The sequence below is a fragment of the Aegilops tauschii genome, chromosome 4, assembly GCF_002575655.3.
Source record: "Aegilops tauschii subsp. strangulata cultivar AL8/78 chromosome 4, Aet v6.0, whole genome shotgun sequence".
NCBI classification, from domain to species: domain Eukaryota; kingdom Viridiplantae; phylum Streptophyta; class Magnoliopsida; order Poales; family Poaceae; genus Aegilops; species Aegilops tauschii.
Genome location: NC_053038.3, coordinates 102,865,205 through 102,891,311, shown reverse-complemented (window position 1 = coordinate 102,891,311; position 26,107 = coordinate 102,865,205). Strand labels below are relative to the sequence as shown.

Genomic DNA, 26,107 nt, shown 5'->3' with positions numbered 1-26,107 from the left:
GCCTATATACATGATCATGCCTAGATATTCTCATAACTATGCACTATTCTATCAATTGCTCGACAGTAATTTGTTCACCCACCGTAATACTTATGCTATCTTGAAAGAAGCCACTAGTGAAACCTATGGCCCCCGGGTCTATTTTACATCATATTAATCTCCCGTCAACTAGCTATTTTTGTCGCCGTTTATTTTGCAATCTTTATTTTTCAATCTATATTATAAAAATACCAAAAATATTTATCTTATTATCTCTATCAGATCTCACTTTTGCAAGTGGCCGTGAAGGGATTGACAACCCCTTTATCGCATTGGTTGCAAGGTTCTTATTTGTTTGTGTAGGTACGAGGGACTTGCGTGTGGTCTCCTACTGGATTGATACCTTGGTTCTCAAAAACTGAGGGAAATACTTATGTTACTTTGCTGCATCACCCTTTCCTCTTCAAGGGAAAAACCAACGCAGTGCTCGAGAGGTAGCAAGAAGGATTTCTGGCGCCGTTGCCGAGGAGTCTACGCACAAGTCAAGACATACCAAGTACCCATCACAAACTCTTATCCCTCGCATTACATTATTTGCCATTTGCCTCTCGTTTTCCTCTCCCCCAATTCACCCTTGCCGCTTTATTCGCCCTCTTTTTCCGTTCGCCTCTTTTTCTCTTGTCCCTTGTATTTGCTGCCATTATGTCTGAATCTGGGGAGGTTATCGTTGATAAGGACAATAGTAATAACATGGGAAACTTTGATGCTTCGGATGATCCTCCTGAAGAACCCACTATCTTACATACTAAAAAGTTTCGAATCGGTGGTGGTAATATTATTGGAAAAGGAGTTATTCAAGATTTCTTTACTTGTGTCGGTGCTTTGCCCACTATGGGTGGATCTATCCTTCATAGAACCAGTAGTCTTCGGATGCTATATCTTTGCTCGTAGTTGAACTTGAAAGACAGTTTATTCATATGCATCCTTGCATTCAAAGGTTTTCTAGAATTTTCCAATATTGAGCACTCTTCTGTTAAGCGAGCAGCTACTATCTTTTTGGCACATGAGTTTTGATTTATAATGAAAGAAGCCAATGAAATTTTTGCACATTATAGGGTGGACGTTGGATGTCCTCCCATAGAAGCTATCCTTTTTAATCAAGAACACTTAATGCGTTTACGATCTTTAGATCATGTCGCCTATAATGAAAACCTTAGAAAGAAGGTTCCTACCAATGTTCTAGTTGATAGAATTTCTGAACTCAATGATGATTTTGCTATTCAGAATAATGGGTTAGGGTTTTTCCTTGTACGTAGGCTCATGACTTTTTGCCAAAAGAACGCTTATAATGATGAATTGGTTGTGCAATATAAGGGGCCAAAGGAGGAACCCATACCTCCCGAGCTTGATCTTGGGGACTTTTGTCCCATTAAATTTAGCCCCTTTGATTAGATTTGCTTGCCCCAAAGGAAACTTGCTGCTGAACGTAGGGAATATGAGAGGAGTTTTCGCAATTTACCCTATCATTATTATGATAATACCTAGATCTATTCTTGCCTTTATGCCTAGCTAGGGGCGTTAAACGATAGCGCTTGTTGGGAGGCAACCCAATTTTATTTTTGTTACTTGCTTTTTGGTTCTGTTTAGTAATAAATATTTGATCTAGCCTATGGTTAGATGTGTTTTCATGTTTTAATTAGTGTTTGTGCCAAGTAAAACCTATAGGATCTTCTTGGATGATAGTTATTTGATCTTGCTGAAAAAGTCAGAAACTTTCTGCTCATGAAAACAATTGTTAAAAATCATCAGAACGTGATAAAATACTGATTCCAATTGCAGTAGATCAATAAACAAATTATCTATCTCATCCTATTTGGTAGATTTTTCTGAGTTCCAGAAGTTTGCGTTAGATGCAGGTTACTACAGACTGTTCTGTTTTTGACAGATTCTGTTTTTCGTGTGTTGTTTGCTTATTTTGATGAATCTATGGCTAGTATCGGAGGTTATGAACCATAGAGAAGTTGGAATACAGTAGGTTTAACACCAATATAAATAAAGAATGAGTTCACTACAGTACCTTAAAGTGGTGGTTTGTTTTATTTCGCTAACGGAGCTCATGAGATTTTCTGTTGAGTTTTGTGTTGTGAAGTTTTCAAGTTTTTGGGTAAAGATTTGATGGATTATGGAACAAGGAGTGGCAAGAGCCTAAGCTTGGGGATTCCCAAGGCACAACAAGGCAAAATCCAAGGACAACCAAAAGCCTAAGCTTGGGGATGCCCCGGAAGGCATCCCCTCTTTTGTCTTCGTCCATCGGTAACTTTACTTGATGATATATTTTTATTCACCACATGATATGTGTTTTGCTTGGAGCGTCTTGTATGACTTGAGTCTTTGTTTTTTAGTTTACCACAATCATCCTTGCTGTACACACCTTTTGGGAGAGACACACATGAATCGGAATTTATTAGAATACTCTATGTGCTTCACTTATATCTTTTGAGCTAGAAAATTTTGCTCTAGTGTTTCACTTATATCTTTTAGAGCACGGCGGTGGTTTTATGTTATAGAAATAATTGATCTCTCATGCTTCACTTATATTATTTTGAGAGTCTTTTAGAACAGCATGGTAATTTGCTTTGGTTAAAATTTTAGTCCTTAAGTGATGAGCATCCAAGATAGGTATAATAAAAACTATCATATATAGTGATAATTGTTTTGAGATATGAAGATGGTGATATTAGAGTCATGCTAGTTGAGTAGTTGTGGATTTGAGAAATACTTGTTCTAAAGTTTGTGATTCCTGTTGCATGCACGTATGGTGAACCGTTATGTGATGAAGTCGGAGCATGATTTATTTATTGATTGTCTTCCTTATGAGTGGCGGTCGGGGACGAGCGATGGTCTTTTCCTACCAATCTATCCCCCTAGGAGCATGCGCGTAGTACTTCGTTTCGATAACTAATAGATTTTTGCAATAAGTATGTGAGTTCTTTATGACTAATGTTGAGTCCATGGATTATACGCACTCTCACCCTTCCACCATTGCTAGCCTCTCTAATACCGCACACCTTTCACCGGTATCATACACCCACCATATACCTTCCTCAAAACAGCCACCATACCTACCTATTATGGCATTTCCATAGCCATTCCGAGATATATTTCCATGCAACTTACCACCGTTTCATTTATTATGACACGCTCCATCATTGTCATATTGCTTTGCATGATCATGTAGTTGACATCGTATTCGTGGCAAAGCCACAATTCATAATTCTTTCATACATGTCACTCTTGATTCATTGCATATCCCGGTACACCGCCGGAGGCATTCACATAGAGTCATATTTTGTTCTAAGTATTGAGTTGTAATTTTTGAGTTGTAAGTAAATAAAGTGTGATGGCCATCATTATTAGAGCATTGTCCCAAGTGAGGAAAGGATGATGGAGACTATGATTCCCCCACAAGTCGGGATGAGACTCTGGACGAAAAGAAAAAAAAGAAAAAAAGAGGCCATAAAAAAAGGAGAAAAGGCCCAAATAAAAAAATGATGAAAAAATGAGAGAAAAAGAGAGAAGGGACAATGTTACTATCCTTTTACCACACTTGTGCTTCAAAGTAGCACCATGATCGAGAGTCTCCTATGTTGTCATTTTCATATACTAGTGGGAATTTTACATTATAGAACTTGGCTTGTATATTCCGATGATGGGCTTCCTCAAAAATGCCCTAGGTCTTAGTGAGCAAGCGAGGTGGATGCACACCCACTTAGTTTCTTTTGTTGAGCTTTCACACACTTATAGCTCTAGTGCATCCGTTGCATGGCAATCCCTACTCACTCACATTGATATCTATTAATGGGCATCTCCATGGCCCGTTGATACGCCTAGTTGATGTGAGACTATCTTCTCCTTTTTGTCTTCTCCACAACCACCATTCTATTCCACATATAGTGCTATGTCCATGGCTCATGCTCATGTATTGCGTGAAGATTGAAAAACTTTGAGAACATCAAAAGTATGAAACAATTGCTTGGCTTGTCACCGGGGTTGTGCATGATTTAAATATTTTCTGTGATGAAGATAGAGCATAGCCAGACAATATGATTTTGTAGGGATAACTTTCTTTGGCCATGTTATTTTGAGAAGACATAATTGCTTTGTTAGTATGCTTGAAGTATTATTATTTTCATGTCAATATTAAACTTTTATCTTGAATCTTTCGGATCTGAACATTCATGCCACAATAAAGAAAATTATATTGAGAAATATGCTAGGTAGCATTCCACATCAAAAATTCTGTTTTTATCATTTACCTACTCAAGGACGAGCAGGAATTAAGCTTGCAGATGCTTGATACGTCTCCAACGTATCTATAATTTTTGATTGTTCCATGCTATTATATTATCTGTTTTGGATGTTTAATGGGCTTTACTAAGCACTTTTATATTATTTTTGGGACTAACCTATTAATCGAAGGCCCAGTGCAAATTGTTGTTTTTTTGCCTATTTCAGTGTTTCGCAGAAAAGGAATATCAAACGGAGTCCAAACGGAATGAAACCTTCGGGAGAGTTATTTTTGGAACAAACGTGATCCAGGGGACTTGGAGTGGACGTCAAGAAAGAAGCGAGGAGGCCACGAGGCAGGGAGGCGCGCCTGCCCCCCTGGGCGCGCCCCCCACCCTCATGCCCCCCCCCCCCCCGCAACTCCACCGACCTACTTCTTCCTCCTATATATACCTACGTACCCCGAAAACATCAGAGACAGATCCAAAACCCTATTTCCACCGCCGCAACCTTCTATACCCGTGAGATCCCATCTTGGGGCCTTTTCCGGCGCTCCGCCGGAGGGGGCATCGATCACGGGGGGCTTCTACATCAACACCATAGCCTCTCCTATGATGTGTGAGTAGTTTACCTCAGACCTTCGGGTCCATAGTTATTAGCTAGATGGCTTCTTCTCTCTTTGTATCTCAATACAAAGTTCTCCTCGATTCTGTCGAAGATCTATTCGATGTAATCTTCTTTTGCGGTGTGTTTGTCGAGATCCGATGAATTGTGGGTTTATGATCAAGATTATCTATGAACAATATTTGAATCTCCTCTGAATTCTTTTATGTATGATTGGTTATCTTTACAAGTCTCTTCGAATTATCAGTTTGGTTTGGCCTACTAGATTGATCTTTCTTGCAATGGGAGAAGTGCTTAGCTTTGGGTTCAATCTTGCGTTGTTCGATCCCAGTGACAGAAAGGGAAACGACACGTATTGTATTGTTGCCATCGAGAATAAAAAGATGGGGTTTATATCATATTGCTTGAGTTTATCCCTCTACATCATGTCATCTTGCCTAATGCGTTACTCTGTTCTTATGAACTTAATACTCTAGATGCATGCTGGATAGCGGTCGATGTGTGGAGTAATAGTAGTAGATGCAGAATCGTTTCGGTCTACTTGTCGCGGACGTGATGCCTATATACATGATCATGCCTAGATATTCTCATAACTATGCACTATTCTATCAATTGCTCGACAGTAATTTCTTCACCCACCGTAATACTTATGCTATCTTGAGAGAAGCCACTACTGAAACCTATGGCCCCCGGGTCTATTTTCCATCATATTAATCTCCCGTCAACTAGCTATTTCTGTCGCCGTTTATTTTGCAATCTTTATTTTTCAATCTATATTATAAAAATACCAAAAATATTTATCTTATTATCTCTATCAGATCTCACTTTTGTAAGTGGCCGTGAAGGGATTGACAACCCCTTTATCGCGTTGGTTGCAAGGTTCTTATTTGTTTGTGTAGGTACGAGGGACTTGCGTGTGGTCTCCTACTGGATTGATACCTTGGTTCTCAAAAACTGAGGGAAATACTTACGCTACTTTGCTGCATCACCCTTTCCTCTTCAAGGGAAAAACCAACGCAGTGCTCAAGAGGTAGCAATAACAAGGCGAGCCATCAATCTTGTCTTTGACGTCACAGCGGAACTCTCAATGAAAGCACCAATGTCGGTGTCAAAACCGGCGGATCTCGGGTAGGGGGTCCCGAACTTTGCGTCTAAGGTTGATGGTAACAGGAGACAGGGGACACGATGTTTGCCCAGGTTTGGGCCCTCTCTATGGAGGTAATACCCTACTTCCTTCTTGATTGATCTTGATGAATATGAGTATTACAAGAGTTGATCTACCTCGAGATCGTAATGGCTAAAACCCTAGGAGTCTAGCCTGTATGATTATGATTGCCTGTACAGACTAGCCCTCCGGTTTATATAGACACCGGAGGGGACTAGGGTTGTACAAAGTCGGTTATAGAGAAAGGAATCTTCGGGTGCCAAGCTTGCCTTCCACGCCAAGGAGAGTCCCCTCCGGACACGGGAGAGAGTCTTCGGTCTTGTATCTTCACAGCCCATCAGTCCGGCCCATGTTCCATAGTCCGGACGCCCGAGGACCCCTTCATCCGGGACTCCCTCAACTGGTACATACCCTCAGCCCCGAGGGTGAACTACTCCCTCCTCGTCATGGAGAGTGCCGGGATGATGAAGATGGCCACCGGTGAGGGATCCCCCCTCCGGGAGGGAGCCGGAACAGGGTCCCGATTGGTTTTTGGTGGCTACAGAGGCTTGCGGCGGCGGAACTCCTGATCTAGGTTATGTTCTGGAAGTTTGGGTATATATAAGAGGTGTTGGCGTCAGGGACAAGTCACGGGGGTCTCCGAGGCGGCCACGAGGTAGGGGGCACGCCCAGGGGGTAGGGCGCGCCCCCACCCTCGTGGGTGCCTCGGGACTCTTCTGGCCCATCTCCGATACTCCGTGGGCTTCTTCTGGTCCAAAAATAATCTGCGTGAAATTTCAGGTCAATTGGACTCCGTTTGGTTTTCCTTTTCTGCGATACTCAAAAACAAGGAAAAACAAAAACTGGCACTGGGCTCTAGGTTAATAGGTTAGTCCCAAAAATAATATAAAAAGGTATATTAAAGCCCATTAAACATCCAAACAGATAATATAATAGCATGGAACAATCAAAAATTATAGATACATTGGAGACGTATCACTCTACAGGTGTCTCCGATGGTGTTTGTTGAGTTGGCATAGATCGAGATTAGGATTTTTCACTCCGATTGTCGGAGAGGTATCTCTGGGCCCTCTCAGTAATGCATATCACTATAAGCCTTGCAAGCAATGTGACTAATGAGTTAGTTACGGGATGATGCATTACAAAACGAGTAAAGAGACTAGCCGGTAACGAGATTGAACTAGGTATGATGATACCGACGATCGAATCTCGGGCAAGTAACATACCGATGACAAAGGGAACAACGTATGTTGTTATGCGGTTTGACGGATAAAGATCTTCGTAGAATATGTAGGAGCCAATATGAGCATCCAGGTTCCGCTATTGGTTATTGACCGGAGATGTGTCTCGGTCATGTCTACATAGTTCTCGAACCCGTAGGGTCCGCACGCTTAACGTTCGATGACGATTTGTATTATGAGTTATGTGATTTGATGACCGAAGTTTGTTCAGAGTCTCGGATGAGATCACGGACATGACGAGGAGTCTTGAAATGTTCGAGATGTAAAGATCGATATATTGGAAGGCTATATTCGGACATCGGAAAGGTTCTGAGTGGTTTGGGTATTTTTCGGAGTACCGGGAGTTACTGGAATTCGCCGGGGGAAGTATTGGGCCTTCATGGGCCTTAGTGGAAAGGAAAGAAGGGCCACAATGGGAGGCCGCATGCCCCCCCATGGGCTGGTCCGAATTGGACTAGGGCTAGGGGGCGGGCCCCCCTTTCCTTCTCTTCTTCCTCTCCTTCCTTCTTCTCCTACTTGGACTAGGAAAGGGGAAACCTACTCCTAGTAGGAGTAGGAATCCCCCCTGGGCGCGCCCCTTGTGGCCGGCCCTCCTCCTCCTCCCCTCCTTTATATACGGGGGAAGGGGGGCACCCCATAGACACACAAGTTGATCTTTAGCCGTGTGCAGTGCCCCCCTCCATAGTTTTCCACCTCGGTTATTGTCGTAGTGCTTAGGCGAAGCCCTGTGTTGGTAACTTCATCATCACCGTCACCACGCCGTCGTGCTGACGAAACTCTCCCTCGGCCTCAGTTGGATCAAGAGTACAAGGGAGGTCACCAAGCTGAACGTGTGCAGATCGCGGAGGTACCGTGCGTTCGGTACTTGGATCGGTTGGATCGCGAAGACGTTTGACTACATCAACCGTGTTACTAAACGCTTCCGCTTTCGGTCTACGAGGGTACGTGGACACACTCTCCCCGCTCGTTGCTATGCTTCTCCTAGATAGATCTTGCGTGATCGTAGGATTTTTTTTTTGAAATACAACGTTCCCCAACAGATCGGGCAAACAACATAGCAGTACACAGTAAATATATGGTCAAATTGTTGAACTATCGCACATAATTACAGAAAGATATATGATGATCATGCAAGCCAACATAGCAGTACACAAGAATTATTGATAGCCGTTCCTCATAGCATAAAACCAAGATCCATAGGTTCAACATAGCAGTACACAGCAGTAGTTCTTAGTGCCATACATAGGTTCAACATAGCAGTACATAAGTTCAATATTTAGTCTTGGCATAGATAAAGTGCTCTAGTGCCTGATGGAGCACACATGCACTTGGATACATAGTCAATCAAGAACTCTCAGTAGTTCCCACTGGCATAGAAGTACCCCTCCATCCTTTTGCTCATGTATTTTGTCCTCTTTGGCCTATTTCCTGTTGCCTGGCTACTTGAAGCTTCTGCAGTACTTCTTGGAGGATTGAAGCTTCTTGCACCTGTTTTTGCACCTCTTCTTACAGCAGCACCATCACTAGAAGGAGAAGATTTTGCAGCTCTAGCAGATGTACCAGCAGCAGTAGAGTTTCCCCGTGAAGCAGCAGCGGATGAACCCCTTGAAGCAGATGTAGAGCTTGCACCCCTAGGAGTTGTAGCAGATGTTGAACTTCCACCTTGCTGCCATGCAGGGGCTGTTCTGTTTTCCTGCAATGATTATTGTGGGATAAATTTCAGTGATACTTAATGAATGATGAGACAGAGAAGGAAGTCAAAAAGAACATACCATGTGCTTGTTCTTCCTAATTTGCAGATCTGGCCTCAATGGCTTTCCACAACTTGTGTATTTGTGGCCCTGCAACTTGTAGTTACCACAAGTTATAGTGGCCATCCTTGATGTCTGCTTTGCTTGAGGAGGCTCAAACCTTCCTTTCTTCCTTTTCTCTTCTGCTGGTCCCTTCTTGTCTTCTTTGAACTGAGGTGGGTTAATGTCAGGAGTTGCAGTTTTCATCCAATAATCAGGACCAGGAACTGGGTAAATTATAGGCTTGTACAACTCCAAGTACATAGCCTTTTTAAGAACACATTAACATGGTCCTCTGGTAGCTGTTTGGACCTATAGATGGCAGAACAACCATGGTTGCAAGGAATTCCAGTGATGTCCCATTTCTTACAGCCACATGTTTTTAGGTTAGTGTCAACAGTGTATGTCTTTTCCCCACTAGTCACTTGGAAAAGATCTGGTCTAGCTATCAATGATTTGCAGTCCTTTGCATATTTCTTGTTCATCTATAACTTCCCAACATAGGTTGGTGCAATTTCCATCTTCCAACTTGTCCACCCTCTCTCTTTTGTTGATACCTTACCAGAAATTTGTCCTTGATCCCATTGACCATAGTGACAATTGGCTCTTTCCTTACATCAAGTATGTACCTATTAAAAACTTCACTTAAGTTATTGACCACCAGATCAATTTTGCAGTTAGTATCCATTGCATGTCTTGACCAAGCTTTAGGAGGAATCCTTGACATCCACTCCCAAGCAGCCTTGCACTCAGCCTTCATGCTCTCCATTCCCAACTGAAAGTCATGTTCAGTGTAAGCATATGCAGCTGCATCCATGCATTTCTTCAAGTCTTCTCCTCTGAATCCTGCTCTCTGAAAGTTGGCATAAATGTGCCTCAAGCAGTACCTATGAGGGCAGTTTGGAAAGATTGTTGTGACTGCATTCAGCAGACCCTGCAAAGAATTTTACATTTTTTAAATTAAAGAAATGTTTCAAAACAAATTTAAATCAGTTAATACTACCATTTTACATGATTTTAAACTATTGCATATATTTTCATGATTAATTGTTCTACTATTATTTTGATTTAATTCAATTTAATTGTTCTACTATTATTTTGATTTAATTCAATTTAATTGTTCTACTATTATTTTGATTTAACTCAATTCAATTGCTTAATTTGATTTAATTGGTATATTGATAGCAATTATATGTTGACCTATGTTGACCCAAGAGGGTCACCCTAGGCTATCTTGGCCTAAGTGTTGACAAGACGCGTTACCACTCGACACATACCAACTAGGGTAGATGTGTTCAATGAAAGGTTGCTTAGACTATGTTGACCCAAAAGGTTCACCCTAGGCTATCTTGACCTAAGTGTCGACAAGACGCGTTACCACTCGACACATACCAATTAGGGTAGATGTGTTCAATGAAAGGTTGCTTAGGCTATGTTGACCCAAAAGGTTCACCCTAGGCTATCTTGACCTAAGTGTCAACAAGACGCGTTACCACTCGACACATACCAATTAGGGTAGATGTGTTCAATGAAAGGTTGCTTAGGCTATGTTGACCCAAAAGGGCCTTCTTGACCTAAGTGTTGACAAGACGCGTTACCATTCGACACATACCAACTAGGGTAGATGGGTTCAATGAAAGGTTGCTTAGGCTATGTTGACCCAAAAAGGTCACCCTAGCCTATCTTGGCCTAAGTGTCGACAAGACGCATTACCACTCAACACATACCAACTAGGGTAGATGGGGGGTTCAATTAATGGACTAGATATACTAAATGCAGAACAAATTAATGAACTAATTATACTAAGTGCAGAACAAATAAATGAACTAATTATACTAAATGTAGAACAAATTAATGAACTAATTATACTAAGTGCAGAACAAATAAATGAACTAATTATACTAAATGCTGAACAAATTAATGAAATAATTATACTAAGTGCAGAACAAATAGACGAACTAAATATACTAAATGCAGAACAAATAAATGAACTAATTATACTAAGTGCAGAACAAATAAATGAACTAATTATACTAAAGGCTGAACAAATTAATGAACTAATTATACTAAGTGCAGCACAAATTATGAACTAGATATACTACTAATTTAGGAACAAGTGAAGATCTAAATGAACTCACCTTCTGTCTATCACACATGAATGTGTACTTCCCAAATTTTCCCTCTCCAGTCCCTCCTATGGCATACTGAGTTGAGTCAAAAACCAGGACCAATTTCGTGTGTCTTCAACTCCAACCACTCCAAATGCTATGGGGTTCATATTGTTGTTTGCATCCCTTCTAGTAGCAGCTAGTATTTGTGCCCCACTATTCAACTTAATGAAACAACCATCTAGGCCTATGAATGGCCTGCATCCATTCAAAAATCCCTCAACACATGCATTCAAACAGAAAAAAAGCCATGAAACCTTGGTCCTATAGTTGGATTTTCTCTTGTTTTTTCACTCACAGTACTGACAATGCATCTTGATCCAGGATTTGTAGCTTTCACAGTCTCCAAATAATCTCCCAGCCTCTTACATTGCCTCTTGTGATCTCCAAGCACAATCTCCTTTGCTTTCCTCTTTGCTCTCCATGCCATCATCTTGGGCACCCCAACACCAAACTGCCTCTTTGCCTTGTCAACTATAGCAGGTACAGTAGTGTTGGGGTCTGATCTTATAGTTTCAAGCATTTTGTTGCCAAGCCACTTTGAGCTAATCCTTGTCTTCTCTGATTGGGTGGGACATGTGTGCTCCAATATCATCTTCTTAATGCAGAAAGTGGGCTCATTACTGATCTTTGATGCAACCATGTGGAACTAACAGCCCTCTCCATCACAGTACACTATTATCCTATCACTACAGTTTCTGTGATATTTGTATCTTTTAAGTTGTTTCACATGCAAATTCACAAGAGCCTCTCTAAATTGGTAAACATCTCTGGAACAAAGCCTGAGCTGGAATTACTGCTCTGGATGCACCCTATCCTCATCATACCAGACCCTGGGTGGTCTTTTCTTAGCTCTGCTCCTTCTACCAATGGGGATTACAAAGGACATTGGTTCATTGCCATCATCATCAGCTTCAAAACCTGTATCATCCTCTTTCGAAGATGGATACCAGTCCTCATTCATGCTTCTGGCAATACTAGAGTGGGACCTACTTGTAGGCCCAGGCCTCTTTACCTTCTTCTCAACAGGCTCAAGAACTGCAATCTCTTGACAGTCATCACCCTCTTCCTCCAAGTCCATGTCATATAAATCTTCAGGGTTTGTGTCCCCTTCACAATGTGTACTACTCATGTATTGAGCTCTCTTCCTCTTAATGTCAGAAATTGTTTCTTTCATATCACTGTCCACTGTCCTCCTCTGTTCTTCTTCTCTGGCTACACTATATCTTCTTCTTCATACTCCATTGACTTTGATTCTTCTTCTTCTTCTACATCTGGGAGGTCCACATGAGCTACAAAGTATTCATCAAATACCGAGTCATCATCTTCATCAGATGTGTCCTCATTTGCTGCATGCTCCTCCTCATCTGTATCAAACTGGAAATTTGCATAATTAACACTAACTTGAGTGTTAACATGTTGCAATGCATTATTTTCCTGCTCTACATCTGCCATCTCTGTCTCAATTGGGTGATTTTGTGTCCCAAGAAGTAACTGACATGGTGTAGGAACTGCTTTTATTGGCATATAGTTCACACTTTCTTGTGTACCAACAAAATATGATGAGCCAACATAATCATCTATTGTTTTGTGCACAACACTTGACTCATTAACAACAAATACAGCTGGTGGGTCCACTGTTAAATCTACAATTGTTTCAGCTGGGTCCACTTCTTCATGTTCTACATTTTTGTTAACTGGTGCTTGCTTAATATTTAACTTCCCCTCATTAACATACAAACACAATGTCTGACTGGGTTTAAATTGATTTATCATCTCATCCACTTTAGTGTTGTTTCTGATGACAGAAATCCTTTGCATCCCTATGCCATCCTTCCTCAAGTAGAAAATATTGTCATCACTTTCATATCCACTTCCGACCATCACATTAAGCAAACAGCCATAACTCATGTCTCTCTCATACATCTTCACAAGGGCATACTTTTTGGCAGCATCTTTAGAAGGAACTAAAAATATAATGACCATGGCTCCTCAGGCCTACAAAAGACAAAACAAAATAACAGCATTTTCAGTACAGTGGCACAATAAAAACTCTATGATACATATGCATAGATAAAACAAAGTAACAGCAAGAGTAATAGCAATAAGATCTATGATACATTAAGTAATTCAGAGAAAATACAAAGAAACAATAAGACTATGACAGATGCTGTAAAAACTATGATACATTAAGTAAGTCAGAGAAAATACAAAGAAACTACATTTTCAATCCTAACCCTAGGTATAATATTGCTACAATCAACTAGGCAGCACATCTAGAATTAACCCTAGGTATCCTAACTAAGCAGTATTGCTAGAACCCTAACCCTAGTTTTTTTGCACTGAGAACCTGGTTGGAGATGGAGGCAAGGGGGGTACTTCCTCCCCCAACGAATCAGCTAGCGCCGCAGCCTTCTCTGCCTCCTCCGCATAATGGGACGGCGGCGGCAGGACAACTTTTTCCACCGCCAACGAGTCCGAAGCCAGCTCGCAGACGCCATCGGGGTTGAGGCCCAACTTGCCAACGGGGTCGCATTGCGGGCGGCGGACACCGAAAGAACGGGCACCGCTGCCGTCGAGGCCTTCCCCGCCATCGTCGCCGCCGGAGCTGGTCGCCATGAGTCGCGCGGGAGGAAACTAAATTAGGGCTTGGAGGAAACGATGGGCGGGTGAGCTAAGACACGGGCAAGGAAATAGCCGTCTAACGACATCCGTCAGCCCGCGCCACGTCGACCTGACATGTGGGTCCCACCTATCGGTTTCGCTATTTCCGCGGCCAAATCAGCCCGTCAGTGCTCCATGTTACTGATTAGTCTCAGAACTGGTGGGTTTTTGTGACCTGGCTCAAATCTGGTACAACCTGTTACCCTAGCCCCAACTGTAGTGGTTTTGGATAAATACACCCGCAAAGGCCCAGGCTCGCACAAGAGGATCAAGATCGGTCATGCACCAGCGCTAAGCATACTTGGCTACTTGGAGCCGGAATTGCACACGCTCCAGATCGGCAACACCACCATCAAGGTTCATCCCGCGCTCTCAGAATTACTTTTTGCTTGTTTAACTCACAAATCATCGATACCAATGTGTCAACTTGCCTCAAGACAATTGTGTGCATTGTAGACTGGGACAAAGGCGAGCCCAAGCACCATGGTACCAACCGTAAAGATCCTCTGCTTAAAAGTGTGTTTTGGTGTCCGCAACGAAGCCAAAATTCTGCCTTGCTTTCTCAGGTGCTTTCCAAATGTTGAGAGTCTGGACATCGAGGTGACCCCCTACTCAATTTGTCAACAATTTTGCATCTTCCCGCACTCATACATGTATATTGCCGCTGCCAAGTGATGAGATCTACGAGCTCTAACTGAAGTTTGCACCGATTTAATTATCTACAGTCCAAGAAAATTGCCGAGACCACCGGCAAGCTCAACCTCAAGTTCTGGGAGGAGTCCGGTGCCATCGAATGCATCCGTTCACACGTTGACTTGATGATCTTTCAGAACTTCCGAGGAGATCGGTGCGAACTTTCCTTCCTCAAGTTCTTCCTTGAGAATGCTCGGATGCTGACGAATCTGGCGATTGTGTGTGTCAATGGAAGCTTCGGCTCGCTGGCTGAGGAAAATGCCAAAGTGAAGCCTCTGTTCGACACAAAATGGGCCAGTAACTGCTGTCAACTGTTGCTCTTCGAGAGTGCATTTGCTGAAGGTCAAGGCCTTGAAATGCAGAACTTCGAAAGAGGATATAACTTCTCTGTGAGGGACCCTTTCGCCATCATCGTCAGAGCTTAGTTTTGCTGGAAAAATGAGGGCACTGTTTGGATCATTGGCACATGTTCTATGGAGACTCAACAGGGTTCTTGGTTCTATTAGCATGTTTACCTTCAAACGTTTAAGTTAGTAGTTCCGGCGTTTATGCAAAAGACAGGTGTTTTATGTAGCTTATTTATCTTAGCTTTGACCTGCTGCTGAATGTGCTACATCACACAATTTCTGCTAGATGTGTGTCACAATTCTGTTGAATGTGCTACATTTGAGCCAATTTATGATTTGCCAATTCTGTCATAATTTTACTTGAGCATGCTCCTACTTCTAGGGAATGTGTGTTTCTCTCTGAAGCAGATTTTATACCTTCAGCATTGTGCCTTTGTGTGTTCTGATTGAATTTCCTAGATCTGCCAAGTTAATTATGATCAGAGCTCCAACTCTTCATGAATTTCCTAGATCTGCCAAGTTAATTATGATCAGAGCTCCAACTCTTCATGAATTTCCTGGTTTCTTCTAATTGAAATGTGAATCCTGATGTGCAGTCGTGAAAGCTAATCTGATCACTTGACCGGTTTATCATATGTAACATGATTAGTAGTGTCTTAAACCCCCAGCCTTTTCATTCAATCTTGTGAAAGTGCATAGATAAACAAGTGCTCTATTTGAATTCCTTTTTTTGGAAATGGAGGTTTACCTCCGGCCTCTGCATCATAATGATGCATGCAGCCATCTTATTAAAAGTACGCAAAGTAGCATATAGTCATAAAAGTAATACAGCTCACAAGCGGAGCGAAGCAAAAGAAAAAAAAAGTACATGCTGACAATCACAACCGGTACGGTAATATGGAGGATAAGGTTCCTAGAGTCCTATCCTGTTATGCGACCGCCATCCGAACCGGTTGAATATAGCCCGTGCTACCATCTCTCACTGGTTGCACCCAGTAACCAAAGGCTCCCTGGAGTCCATAGGAGTGAGTAAGGACCACGTACGGATCCAAGCAGTAGCTCTGAAGATAACCTGCAAGAATGTTAAATTGTATTGTTTGTTAAAAATAAAATCATTCCGACAGTTCCATATAGCCCACAGAAGCGCACATATTCCAATCCGAATACGAGCTGCAATAGTATGTTCAACCCCAGCTAGCCACATTCCAAACAATGACTCAATGTCAGGAGGGTTAATGTTGAAGGCTATATGAATCGTTCTCCAAAGCAATTTGGCGAGTGGGCATTCAATGAATAAATGTTGTATTGTTTCATCATGATCACAAAAACAACAGCATGGACTACCTACCCATCGCCTCTTAATTAGGTTGTCCTTGGTGAGTATTACTTGCTTGTGGACAAACCACATAAAAATTTTAATACGCAAGGGAACCTTAATCTTCCATATATGCAACGATCGTGCATGCACATCTTCTATTTGAATTCTGGGAGTTGCATGTTCATCTGGATATATTATGGCAAGGAAAATGTCGAGCGTGCACATCTTCTGTTACGCCATTACCTTGATTCACATCGCTTTATTTCTTGATATGTCTGAATGTGCAGAATTCATTTGTGTTGCTATTTGGATGCTGTAGAGAGACATAAAAAATGCTCGATTCAGGGTTTCATACCCTAATTGCAAGAGAAACAGATGTTTGAGCCTATGCATGCTATTGCTTCAACATGACTTTTGTAGCTGATGTCTTTTGTTTCTTTTTTAATAAATTGGTTGTGTATAATCTTGATGTCCATGGCTATGTGCATCATGATGACACAGAGGCCAGGGGTTTAACTTCCTTTTCGAAAAAATAGTAATCTTGATGTCCGGACTAGCTTTTGATGTTGTGTTGTTGGTCGGTATCAACTTGAAATAAGATATGCTTTTTTGTTGGAAAACACTTGGTTTTCTTAATGCACTTACCAGTTTTCTTTGGCATGATACCAGGTGGTCGTTTTTTTAGGCAATCTCGCGAAACTTTATTAACTCATCACAACCTTTACAGGGACGAAATAGAGATCACCGGGCTGGCCTAACCAAACATGGCAGGCAGCCCCTAAAGTAAGAGCATGCTTTGCTAAATTGTGTGCCTCAACATTCGAGGACCTAAACTCATGAACAAAATTGCCAAAAAAAAGAACTAGAATGGTGAACGATTTCTTGAATAATAGCTCCATAGTTTGCAACGCTCCCTTGTTTGATCTCGGTCACTACTACCTTGTAGTTCGAAGCCACCTGTATCCTTTGTAGATAGAGGTCCTCTTCAAGGGCCAACGCCTCCCTTACTGCCATCACCTCCAAAGTTGGTGGGCCATAGATCCTTGGCAGCACTATAGCAGAGGCACCTAAGAATGTTCCATGGTGATCTCTACATACCGCTCCAACAGCCCCAAAATGCCCACTTCTTGTCAAAGCACCATCAACATTGATCTTGGAAATACTCACGGGAGGGGCAAGCCACATCGATGGACTTGATGTTTATCCTCCTTTAGCAGCCGCAGTTGGCTTCTCCTCATATTGCATGTCTGAAATAAAGTTAATGAACATGTGTGTGGACAACAGACTCTGGAAAATTTGCTCATATATGGCCTTCCTTCTGGCCCCGCAAGTCTTAGTGTCACCACAAGACGAGTAAAGTCCACATGCGGTAATGAATCGTGTAAGGAGAAAATCCAGTTTCTCATACCCTGATCCTAGTCGAGGCACATTCATTCACTCAACTCTGAAGATAATGACCACACACTCTATGCCATGGAATACTCGAGCAAAGTGTGTCGCCACGAGTCATGCATACCGCTTATTGGGCACGCCGGTGTCATGGCCATGTTGCGATGATGTAGTAGCTCGCCCATGGAAATTGAATGTTGCACAAGTCTCCAGACAAACACTCTCAATTTAGATGGCACATTGGTTTTCCAGAGCTTTGTCCAACTCTTGCCTTCTGACTCAGTGCTAGAAGTCCTGGCGTTGTGCTCCAGCCAATCCTCCCTGCTTTGTTTCATCGATAGGATCATCCTATACGCCAAATGCACTGAAAAGTTTCCCTGATTCTCCTTGCTCCATGCCCATAAATCCTCGATCTCCTTGTGGATAAGGAGATTTTCATAAACTCATCATCATCAATAGGGATGAACACAGTGCTCACCAGGTCCTCCTGCCATGAGGATGAAGGGCCAACTCTTTTGGTGGCTTTTTTGGACTTCTGGAATAAGCTGCCCCTACCTGGTTTATTCTAGAAGCACAACCAATTTTTTAGAAGCCTACTAGTCAAGTCTTTATTAGCAGGCTTCTAAAAAATTAATTGGGTTGAGCTTCTAGAATAAGCTGGGTAAGAGCTTATTCCAGCTTATTCTAGAAGCCAGCAAAAGAACTAGCCCGAAGTGGTGTCGATCAACTCCGTCAGAAGTTGGGGTGGATCCGGAACTAAAGTTGTATAGTGAAAGTGCATGTGGCACTTAATTGTATTTTGGTGTGATGACAATATGGTTAGTTTAACTAACATCGATTGCTAAAGTTTATCTGAGGATATTGGTTCCATGAAGATCATGTTGGAGATGTGTGACCCCCTCCCCTGTTAGGTAACGTAGAAATAATTCAAAAATTTCCTACGTGTCACCAAGATCAATCTAGGAGATGCTAGCAATGAGAGAGAGGGAGTGCATCTTCATACCCTTGAAGATCGCTAAGCAGAAGCGTTACAAGAACGCGGTTGATGGAGTCGTACTCGCAGCGATTCAAATCGCGGAAGATCCGATCTAGCGCCGAACGGACGGCGCCTCCGCGTTCAACACACGCACAGCCCGGGGACGTCTCCTCCTTCTTGATCCAGCAAGGGGAGAGGAGAAGTTGAGGGAGAACTCCAGCAGCATGACGGCATGGTGGCAATGCAGCTTGTGGTATTCCTGCAGGTCTTCGCCAAGCTCTACGGAGGAGAAGGAAGAGTTGGAGGAGGAGAGGGCTGCGCCAGGTAAGGGGTACGGCTGCCCTCCCACCCCTCCACTATATATAGGGGCAAGGGAGAGGGGGGCCGGCCCCTTAGATCCCATCTGGTGGGAGGGGCGGCGGCCAGGGAGGGTGGCTTGCCCCCCAAGTCAAGGGGGGCGCCCCCTCCAGGGTTTCCCCCAACCCTAGGCGCATGGGCCCTAGGGGGAGGTTGGTGCCCAGCCCACTTAGGGGCTGGTTCCCTTCCACCTACAGCCCATAAGGCCCTCCGGGGCAGGTGGACCCTCCCGGTGGACCCCGGAACCCCTTCGGTGGCCCCGGTACAATACCGGCATACCCCCGAATACTTCCGGTGACCGTATGATGACTTCCCATATATAAATCTTTACCTCCAGACCATTCCGGAACTCCTCGTGACGTCCGGGATCCTATCCGGGACTCCGAACAACCTTCGATAACCACATACTATTTCCCATAACAACTCTAGCGTCACCGAACCTTAAGTGTGTAGACCCTACGGGTTCGGGAACCATGCAGACATGACCGAGACATCTCTCCGGCCAATAACCAATAGCGGGATCTGGATACCCATATTGGCTCCCACATGTTCCATGATGATCTCATCGGATGAACCACGATGTCGGGGATTCAATCAATCCCGTATACAATTCCCTTTGTCAATCGGTATGTTACTTGCCCGAGATTCGATCGTCGGTATCCCAATACCTCGTTCAATCTCGTTACCGGCAAGTCACTTTACTCGTTCCGTAATGCATGATCCCGTGACTAACTACTTAGTCACATTGAGCTCATTATGATGATGCATTACCGAGTGGGCCCAGAGATACCTCTCCGTCATATGGAGTGACAAATCCCAGTCTCGATTCGTGCCAACCCAACAGACACTTTCGGAGATACCTATAATGCACCTTTATAGCCACCCAGTTACGTTGTGACGTTTGGTACACCCAAAGCATTCCTACGGTATCCGGGAGTTGCACAATCTCATGGTCTAAGGAAACGATACTTGACATTAGAAAAGCTCTGAGCAAACGAACTACACGATCTTGTGCTATGCTTAGGATTGGGTCTTGTCCATCACATCATTCTCCTAATGATGTGATCCCGTTATCAATGACATCCAATGTCCATGGTCAGGAAACCATAACCATCTATTGATCAACGAGCTAGTCAACTAGAGGCTTACTAGGGACATGTTGTGGTCTATGTATTCACACATGTATTACGGTTTCCAGTTAATACAGTTATAGCATGAACAATAGACAATTATCATGAACAAGGAAATACAATAATAACCATTTTTTATTGCCTCTAGGGCATATTTCCAACATCCCCCCCAATTTTTAAAAGATCACAGACATGGTTTTCCTGGCGGCTCGAAGGTTTTCATTTTGGTTCGATTCGAGTTGTAGGAAAAAACACACTATTAAGAGGGGTCATATTGGATGAGTTTCGTTTGAGAACACTTCAAACATATACACCAGCCTTCCCACACCTACCATTATATTGCCTTTAATATTGTGCTTGTTCGGTGGTATCCAAAGAGCTGCAACAGAAAGTCACTAGATACCTTTGACCCATGTGCGCACGGGGTGGTCAATAACTCACTGGGCACCCCGTGCGCATGGGGTGGCGCGTAACTCTTTGGACACCCCGTGCGCACGGGGTCCTGGACCCCCGTGCGCACGGGGTGTGGGTTTCTTATGTGTGTGTAGCCCGTGTGCACGAGGCTGACTTAGCCTGTGCGCATGGGGTCCAACGGGCAAAATAAAGGCATCTTCTTCCACCTCCAACCCTAACCCTTATGTCTTGTTGAGCTCCAAGATTGACAAACTCCATTTTGCTCCTATCTCTCAATCCCCACACCAAAATTTGTTAAAAATTTTGAGATGAGAAAGCAAGATCTGATCTACGCTTTGACCAAACCAATTTGTATTCCCCGCAAGATTTATTTACCATTGATTTGTTACTCTTGGAGATTGGGCTCCTAGATGGTTAGGGCTCCTCCATAAGCTTCCTTGCTTGTAGTGTGCTCCGGAGACGTATGTAAAGGTGTGGTGGTCGACTGCAAGACCAATTCGAGTGATTTGAGGCTCATCCGTCGGGGGTAACTCAAGGAGAATACAGTGAGCCTTCGATGGCGTTCCGTAAGCTTTGGCTCCGACACCGCTCCAACGGAGATTAGCTCTTCCCCAAGGAATAATGAACTTTGGGATAAAATCCATGTCCCCGACTCATCCTTCCCCGCACCTTGCTTTGCTTTGTATGCTTGTTGGCTTGCTATCTAGATTGTTGTCTAGCATATATTTTTGTAAGGTTGCTTGTCATATAGGCTGTGTCCACCTAGTTGCACATTTAGTGAACCCTATTTATCCGCCCTAAAATTCACAAACAAGACTAAAATTTGTAGTCTCTTATTCACCCCCTCTCTAGTTGACCGTATCGATCCTTTCAAATGGTCCTCTTGATATTTTCTTGGTAACTAATTATGCGACCGGATGCTAGTATCCTCTCCCGCGCCAATTCACTTGATGATTCCTTGTGCCAAAATGTCATGCCCATCTAGAACAACCCTCCATATTTGAGTTGGACGAGAACCCTATTCCGCCTCTAGTATGGTGCACTCTGGATAGTATATAGCTTTAAGCATTCTTGCATTTAGATTCATAGGTTCATTCAGCAGCCTCAAAGCCTACCTCGTTAACAACGCGAGGTTAAATATTTCCATGTCATGGAAGCCAAGACCTCTCAAAATGCTTTGGTCTTGTCTTAACATCCCATGCCATGGAATAAACTGGAATTACCTGAGCTAGCGCCTTGATTAACACCTCCTTGCCAACATCAGATAATAGCTTTTCCATCCAGCCTTTCACCATCTCCCATACACAGCCCAAGTCTCGTATTTTGAGCAGCCAACATCAGTCGGCATGCCCAAATATTATCGCTCAGAGAGTCGTTTGGGACATTCAGTACATCTTTCACGCTGGTTCAGATGTCTTGAGGGCATCCCTTACTAAAAAGACGAACGACTTATAGTTATTAATTCTCTGACCCGAAGCGCTGCAATACGTGTTCAACATATTTGACATCAGATTTGCACCCTCAAGACTTGCCTTGAAAGGCAATAGACTGTCATCCATGAATAAAAGATGGTTCACTATCGGGGCTGTGGGTGTCACCTTTATGCCGCTTAGAAGTTAGAATTGATAACAGAGAATTGGATTTTAAAAGGCATGAAAGACCCTCTGCCGCAATAAAAAACAAGTAAGGGGAAGCTTGAACCGGTCAAGTTTCTCTCCAATGAATAATACTGATAAAGAAACTAAAGACATCATCCCCATGACCGTGTTTATCCATGACTGAAGCAAACCCAAGTTTGGTCATGATAGCCTGCAAATAAGTCCACTCTAATCTGTCAGGCCTTCATCATGTCAAGCTTCAGTGCGAAGGAGCTACTCGACTTGGCTTTGGAACGCTTCATAAAATATAAGCACTCGTATGCATAGATAATATTGTTCGTGGTTAGCCTTCTAGGAACAAAAGTTGACTGTTCCACAGAGATGACGTCAGGCAAGGTGAGCTTTAGTCTGTTGAAAATCACTTTGGATACTTTTTTGTAAAGCACATTGCACAAACTTATAAGTCGCAACTGACCAAGAAGTGTAGGGTTTGTTACCTTGGGAATTAACCAACACTACTTCATTAATGTGTTTCGCACTCTCTTCTCCTTTCATAATCTTGACGACAGCCGACACAGCCCTAGTGATCTCCTCTCCACATATGTCCCAGGTGGTTGCTTTTATAAATTCCAATTAACAACTTGTCCTTTTTCAAAAAAAATTGCTTGTCCTTTTTATTGGATTTCAATCAATAACTGACTGACTAATTTAGTGGGCCACGAGCATATCGGCTCGGGGGGAAATATCAGGTGATACCAACATTTAGAAGCTCCCCTGACACCAACTCAAAAAAGTCAAATTTAAATGTTTCAAAAAAAATCGAAAAAGCATGGATGTTCACAACATATGTGTCTACAAAACCTAAAAAAATCATATACAAATTGAGAAAAAAAAGAGACAAACCTGCTGTGGATAGAATAGTTTTTCACACTATTCATGCTTTTGTCTTTATTGACACTATTCGTGCTAAATTTGTCTCTCTTTTTTCTCTGTGCGTGATTTGAATTTGGATCTGAATTTTTAGGGTTCGTAGACACATGTGTTGTGAGCATTCACAAATTTTCATGAATTTTTTTGAATCCTTTAAATTTGAATTTTTTTTTCGAGTTGGTATCCTAGGAGCATCTAAGTGGTGTATCCTGATATTCTCCCATCGGCCCGGTTCCATCCCTAAATGAAAAAGCTCAGGAGCATTTATTTCCCCTTTCCTTCGGCCGTTCCTGCTCCAGTCCACAGACATAGACACCAGGCGCCGCTCAAAGCCCTCGTCCCCACCGCGGCTTCCGGCGGCGGCGGCGGAAATGGAGTACTTCACCTCGAGTCCCCTTTTCATGCCTTTGGTCAAGCTAGTGGGCGAGTACCTGGGCAGCGAGGACTGGATGCATCAGCTCTTCCACCGCACCTACTTGCCTGCCCACTACGCCCTCCCCGACCCGCCCGTCTCCGCCGCCGCTTGCCTCTTCGCCCTTCCCCCCCACGACGACGTCGACCGCGTCAGCCGCCTCCCCGACGCGCTCCTGCACAACATCGTCTCCCGCCTCCCCGTAAAGGACGCCGCCCGCACCTCCGCGCTCTCCCGCCGCTGGCGCGGGGTCTGGCGCTCCGCCCCGCTCGTCCTCGTCGACGCCGACCTCTTCCCCGCCACCTCCGCCGTGTCCAGCGTCCTCGCCGCGCACCCGGGCCCCTTCCGATGCGTCCACCTCAACGACTGCTACATGGACGAGTTCCCTGCCCTGCTCACGGGCTGGCTCCAGATCCTCGCCGACAAGGGCATCCGGGAACTCGTCCTCGTCAACCGCCGGTGGCCGCTCGACATCACTCTCCCCGACACTTTCTTAGGCATGGCCACCCTCACCCGCCTCTACCTCGGCCCCTGGAAGTTCCCCGACACGGCCGGCCTCCCAAGCGCCACCTGCTTCCGCAACCTCCGCGAGCTCGGGCTCTGCAACGTCATAATGGAGAGCAGGGACTTGGACTTCGTCCTCGACAGGAGCCCCGTGCTGGAGACGCTCTGTCTCGAAGGGAATCTCTTCAGGCTTTGCCTCCGCCTTGTCAGCCAGAGCCTCCGGTGCGTGCAGATCATAGGGTGCTTCCTTGAAGAAATCTTCGTGGTGGACGCCCCGCACCTTGAGCGGCTCATCCAGTCCGAAGGTTGTACCCCTAATGGCACCTGCATCAAGGTGAAGATTGGGCATGCCCCCAAGCTGCACTTGTTGGGATACTTGGAGCTGGACCAGAGGCACATCCTAGAGGTCGGCAACACCATCATCAAGGTGCCTCATCTCCCCTTTAGTTCAGCCTAAATTCCTAGGCGATCAATGCAAATGTGTGATCTTTCTTCTCTTAATTGGGTGCATTGTAAATTTTAATTGCAATTGCAGGCTGGGACAGGGGTGAGTCTGAGCACCATGGTGCCAAGTGTGGGAATTCTGGCTTTGGAGGTGCGTTTAGAAGTCCGCAATGATGCCAAGATGGTTCCCGGTGTCCTCAGATGCTTTCCGAATGTTGAGACGCTCCACATCAAGGTGAGGCCCCTGAAGTTTCTATTGCCATTCATTTGCACCATCATGTACTGGCATCATATTTTGAACTGTGCCATATTGCTACTTGCTATCAATAGCTGATGAACTGCATGTACATTTGACTGGTTGAATTTTCAGTCTGGAAAAACCGACCAATCCACTGGCAAGCTGAACCTAAAGTCCTGGCACGAGTCTGGCACCATAGAATGCATCCGGTCGCGCATCAAGCTGCTGGTTTTCCATGATTTCCGAGGGGGCCGCGGTGAGCTCGCCTTCCTCAAATTCTTCTTTGAGAGCGCATTGGTGCTGCAGGAGGCGGTGATTGTGTTTGCCGCTGCCCCCAGTTCGATGGAAGAGGTGCAATCCAAATTGGATATTCTGGGGTCCATGAAACGGGCCAGTGAAACCTCCATAGTGCTGCTCACTACACGTTCTGATCCTCAAGGAGGTTATATTTGGAGCTTCAAAATAGGATCTGATTTTTCTCCTGCCGACCCTTTTGAAAACTACTGAAGTCAAGGCAAGTGGCCTATGTACTTCAGAATGTTCTGCTGCTTGCAAGACAATGTTTAAGATTTGATTTTAGTGTTTGAAGATTCACACTGTCTCTTGTTTCTGCTACTAGCATGATTAGCCATTACAAGTTTGTAGTTGTCAGGTCTAACCAACTAAGGTTAGAATGCAAATTTTCACACCAGATATGGAGTGGTGCTTTAATCATCATTTTGATGGTTTCTCCAATAGCGCTCCACTCATTGCTCAGCGATCCCGTCGATAGATAGCCAAGGTGTAACGGTCCGGGGTAGTATCCTAATTAGAATTGCTTCTTATTTTTGTTTTTGTATCACCATGGCATGATGCCATCATATATCATCATGCTTTAATCTTGAAATGGTGTTAGATTAAATCCCAATAGTATTAATGCCTAATTAAAATGCAGTTTAATAAAATACATAGATTTGTATCTATTTAAATTGAGAGACTTTAACATGGTGAAATCTGTCGAAACCATAGTTTTAAAAACCGGACCGGAATGAAGGGGGAAAAACCGGAACCGAAGCCTTGTCCAGTTTTTAACGTGTGTTGATCTTTTAGCAAAAAACCAGCAAAATATCAAGAAAATCGTATGTAAACTAGAAATCGAACCTTTAACATTGAGCCACCACACGCCCAAAGGCCCAATACCAACTGGGTTAGCTACAATTTATGATTTAATAAAGGATTACAACCAATATAAAGTGTGTGGTTGCTTCGGATGCTAAGCAGGTCATAGGTGATATCCACAATGACAACCGTGGTAGTAATGGAGCCATTATCAATGAGATTAAGCTTCAAGCTTCGCTTTTTACTTGTAATTTTACTTTTGAAGGTCGTGTTGTCAATGTTGAAGCACGTAGTTTAGCCAAGTTCGCTTTGTCTCTAGGTCTGAGACGTCACATTTGGTT

The 26,107-nt window shown here is 43.7% G+C and overlaps 1 protein-coding gene and 1 pseudogene across 1 annotated transcript; both read left to right on the top strand.

The window, feature by feature from the left end:
* The window catches only part of LOC109732162 (F-box/FBD/LRR-repeat protein At1g13570-like), a 55,169-nt pseudogene extending 40,068 nt beyond the window's left edge, over positions 1 to 15,101 (top strand).
* Positions 15,102 to 23,352: 8,251 nt separating this feature from the next.
* Positions 23,353 to 25,267, top strand: LOC109732165 (F-box/FBD/LRR-repeat protein At5g22660). The gene is made up of 3 exons (XM_020291364.4): positions 23,353 to 24,413; positions 24,522 to 24,665; positions 24,801 to 25,267. Exons 1-3 carry the CDS (start codon positions 23,442 to 23,444, stop codon positions 25,173 to 25,175), a joined length of 1,491 nt encoding a protein of 496 aa, XP_020146953.1. The 5' UTR covers positions 23,353 to 23,441; the 3' UTR covers positions 25,176 to 25,267.
* Positions 25,268 to 26,107: the final 840 nt, after the last annotated feature.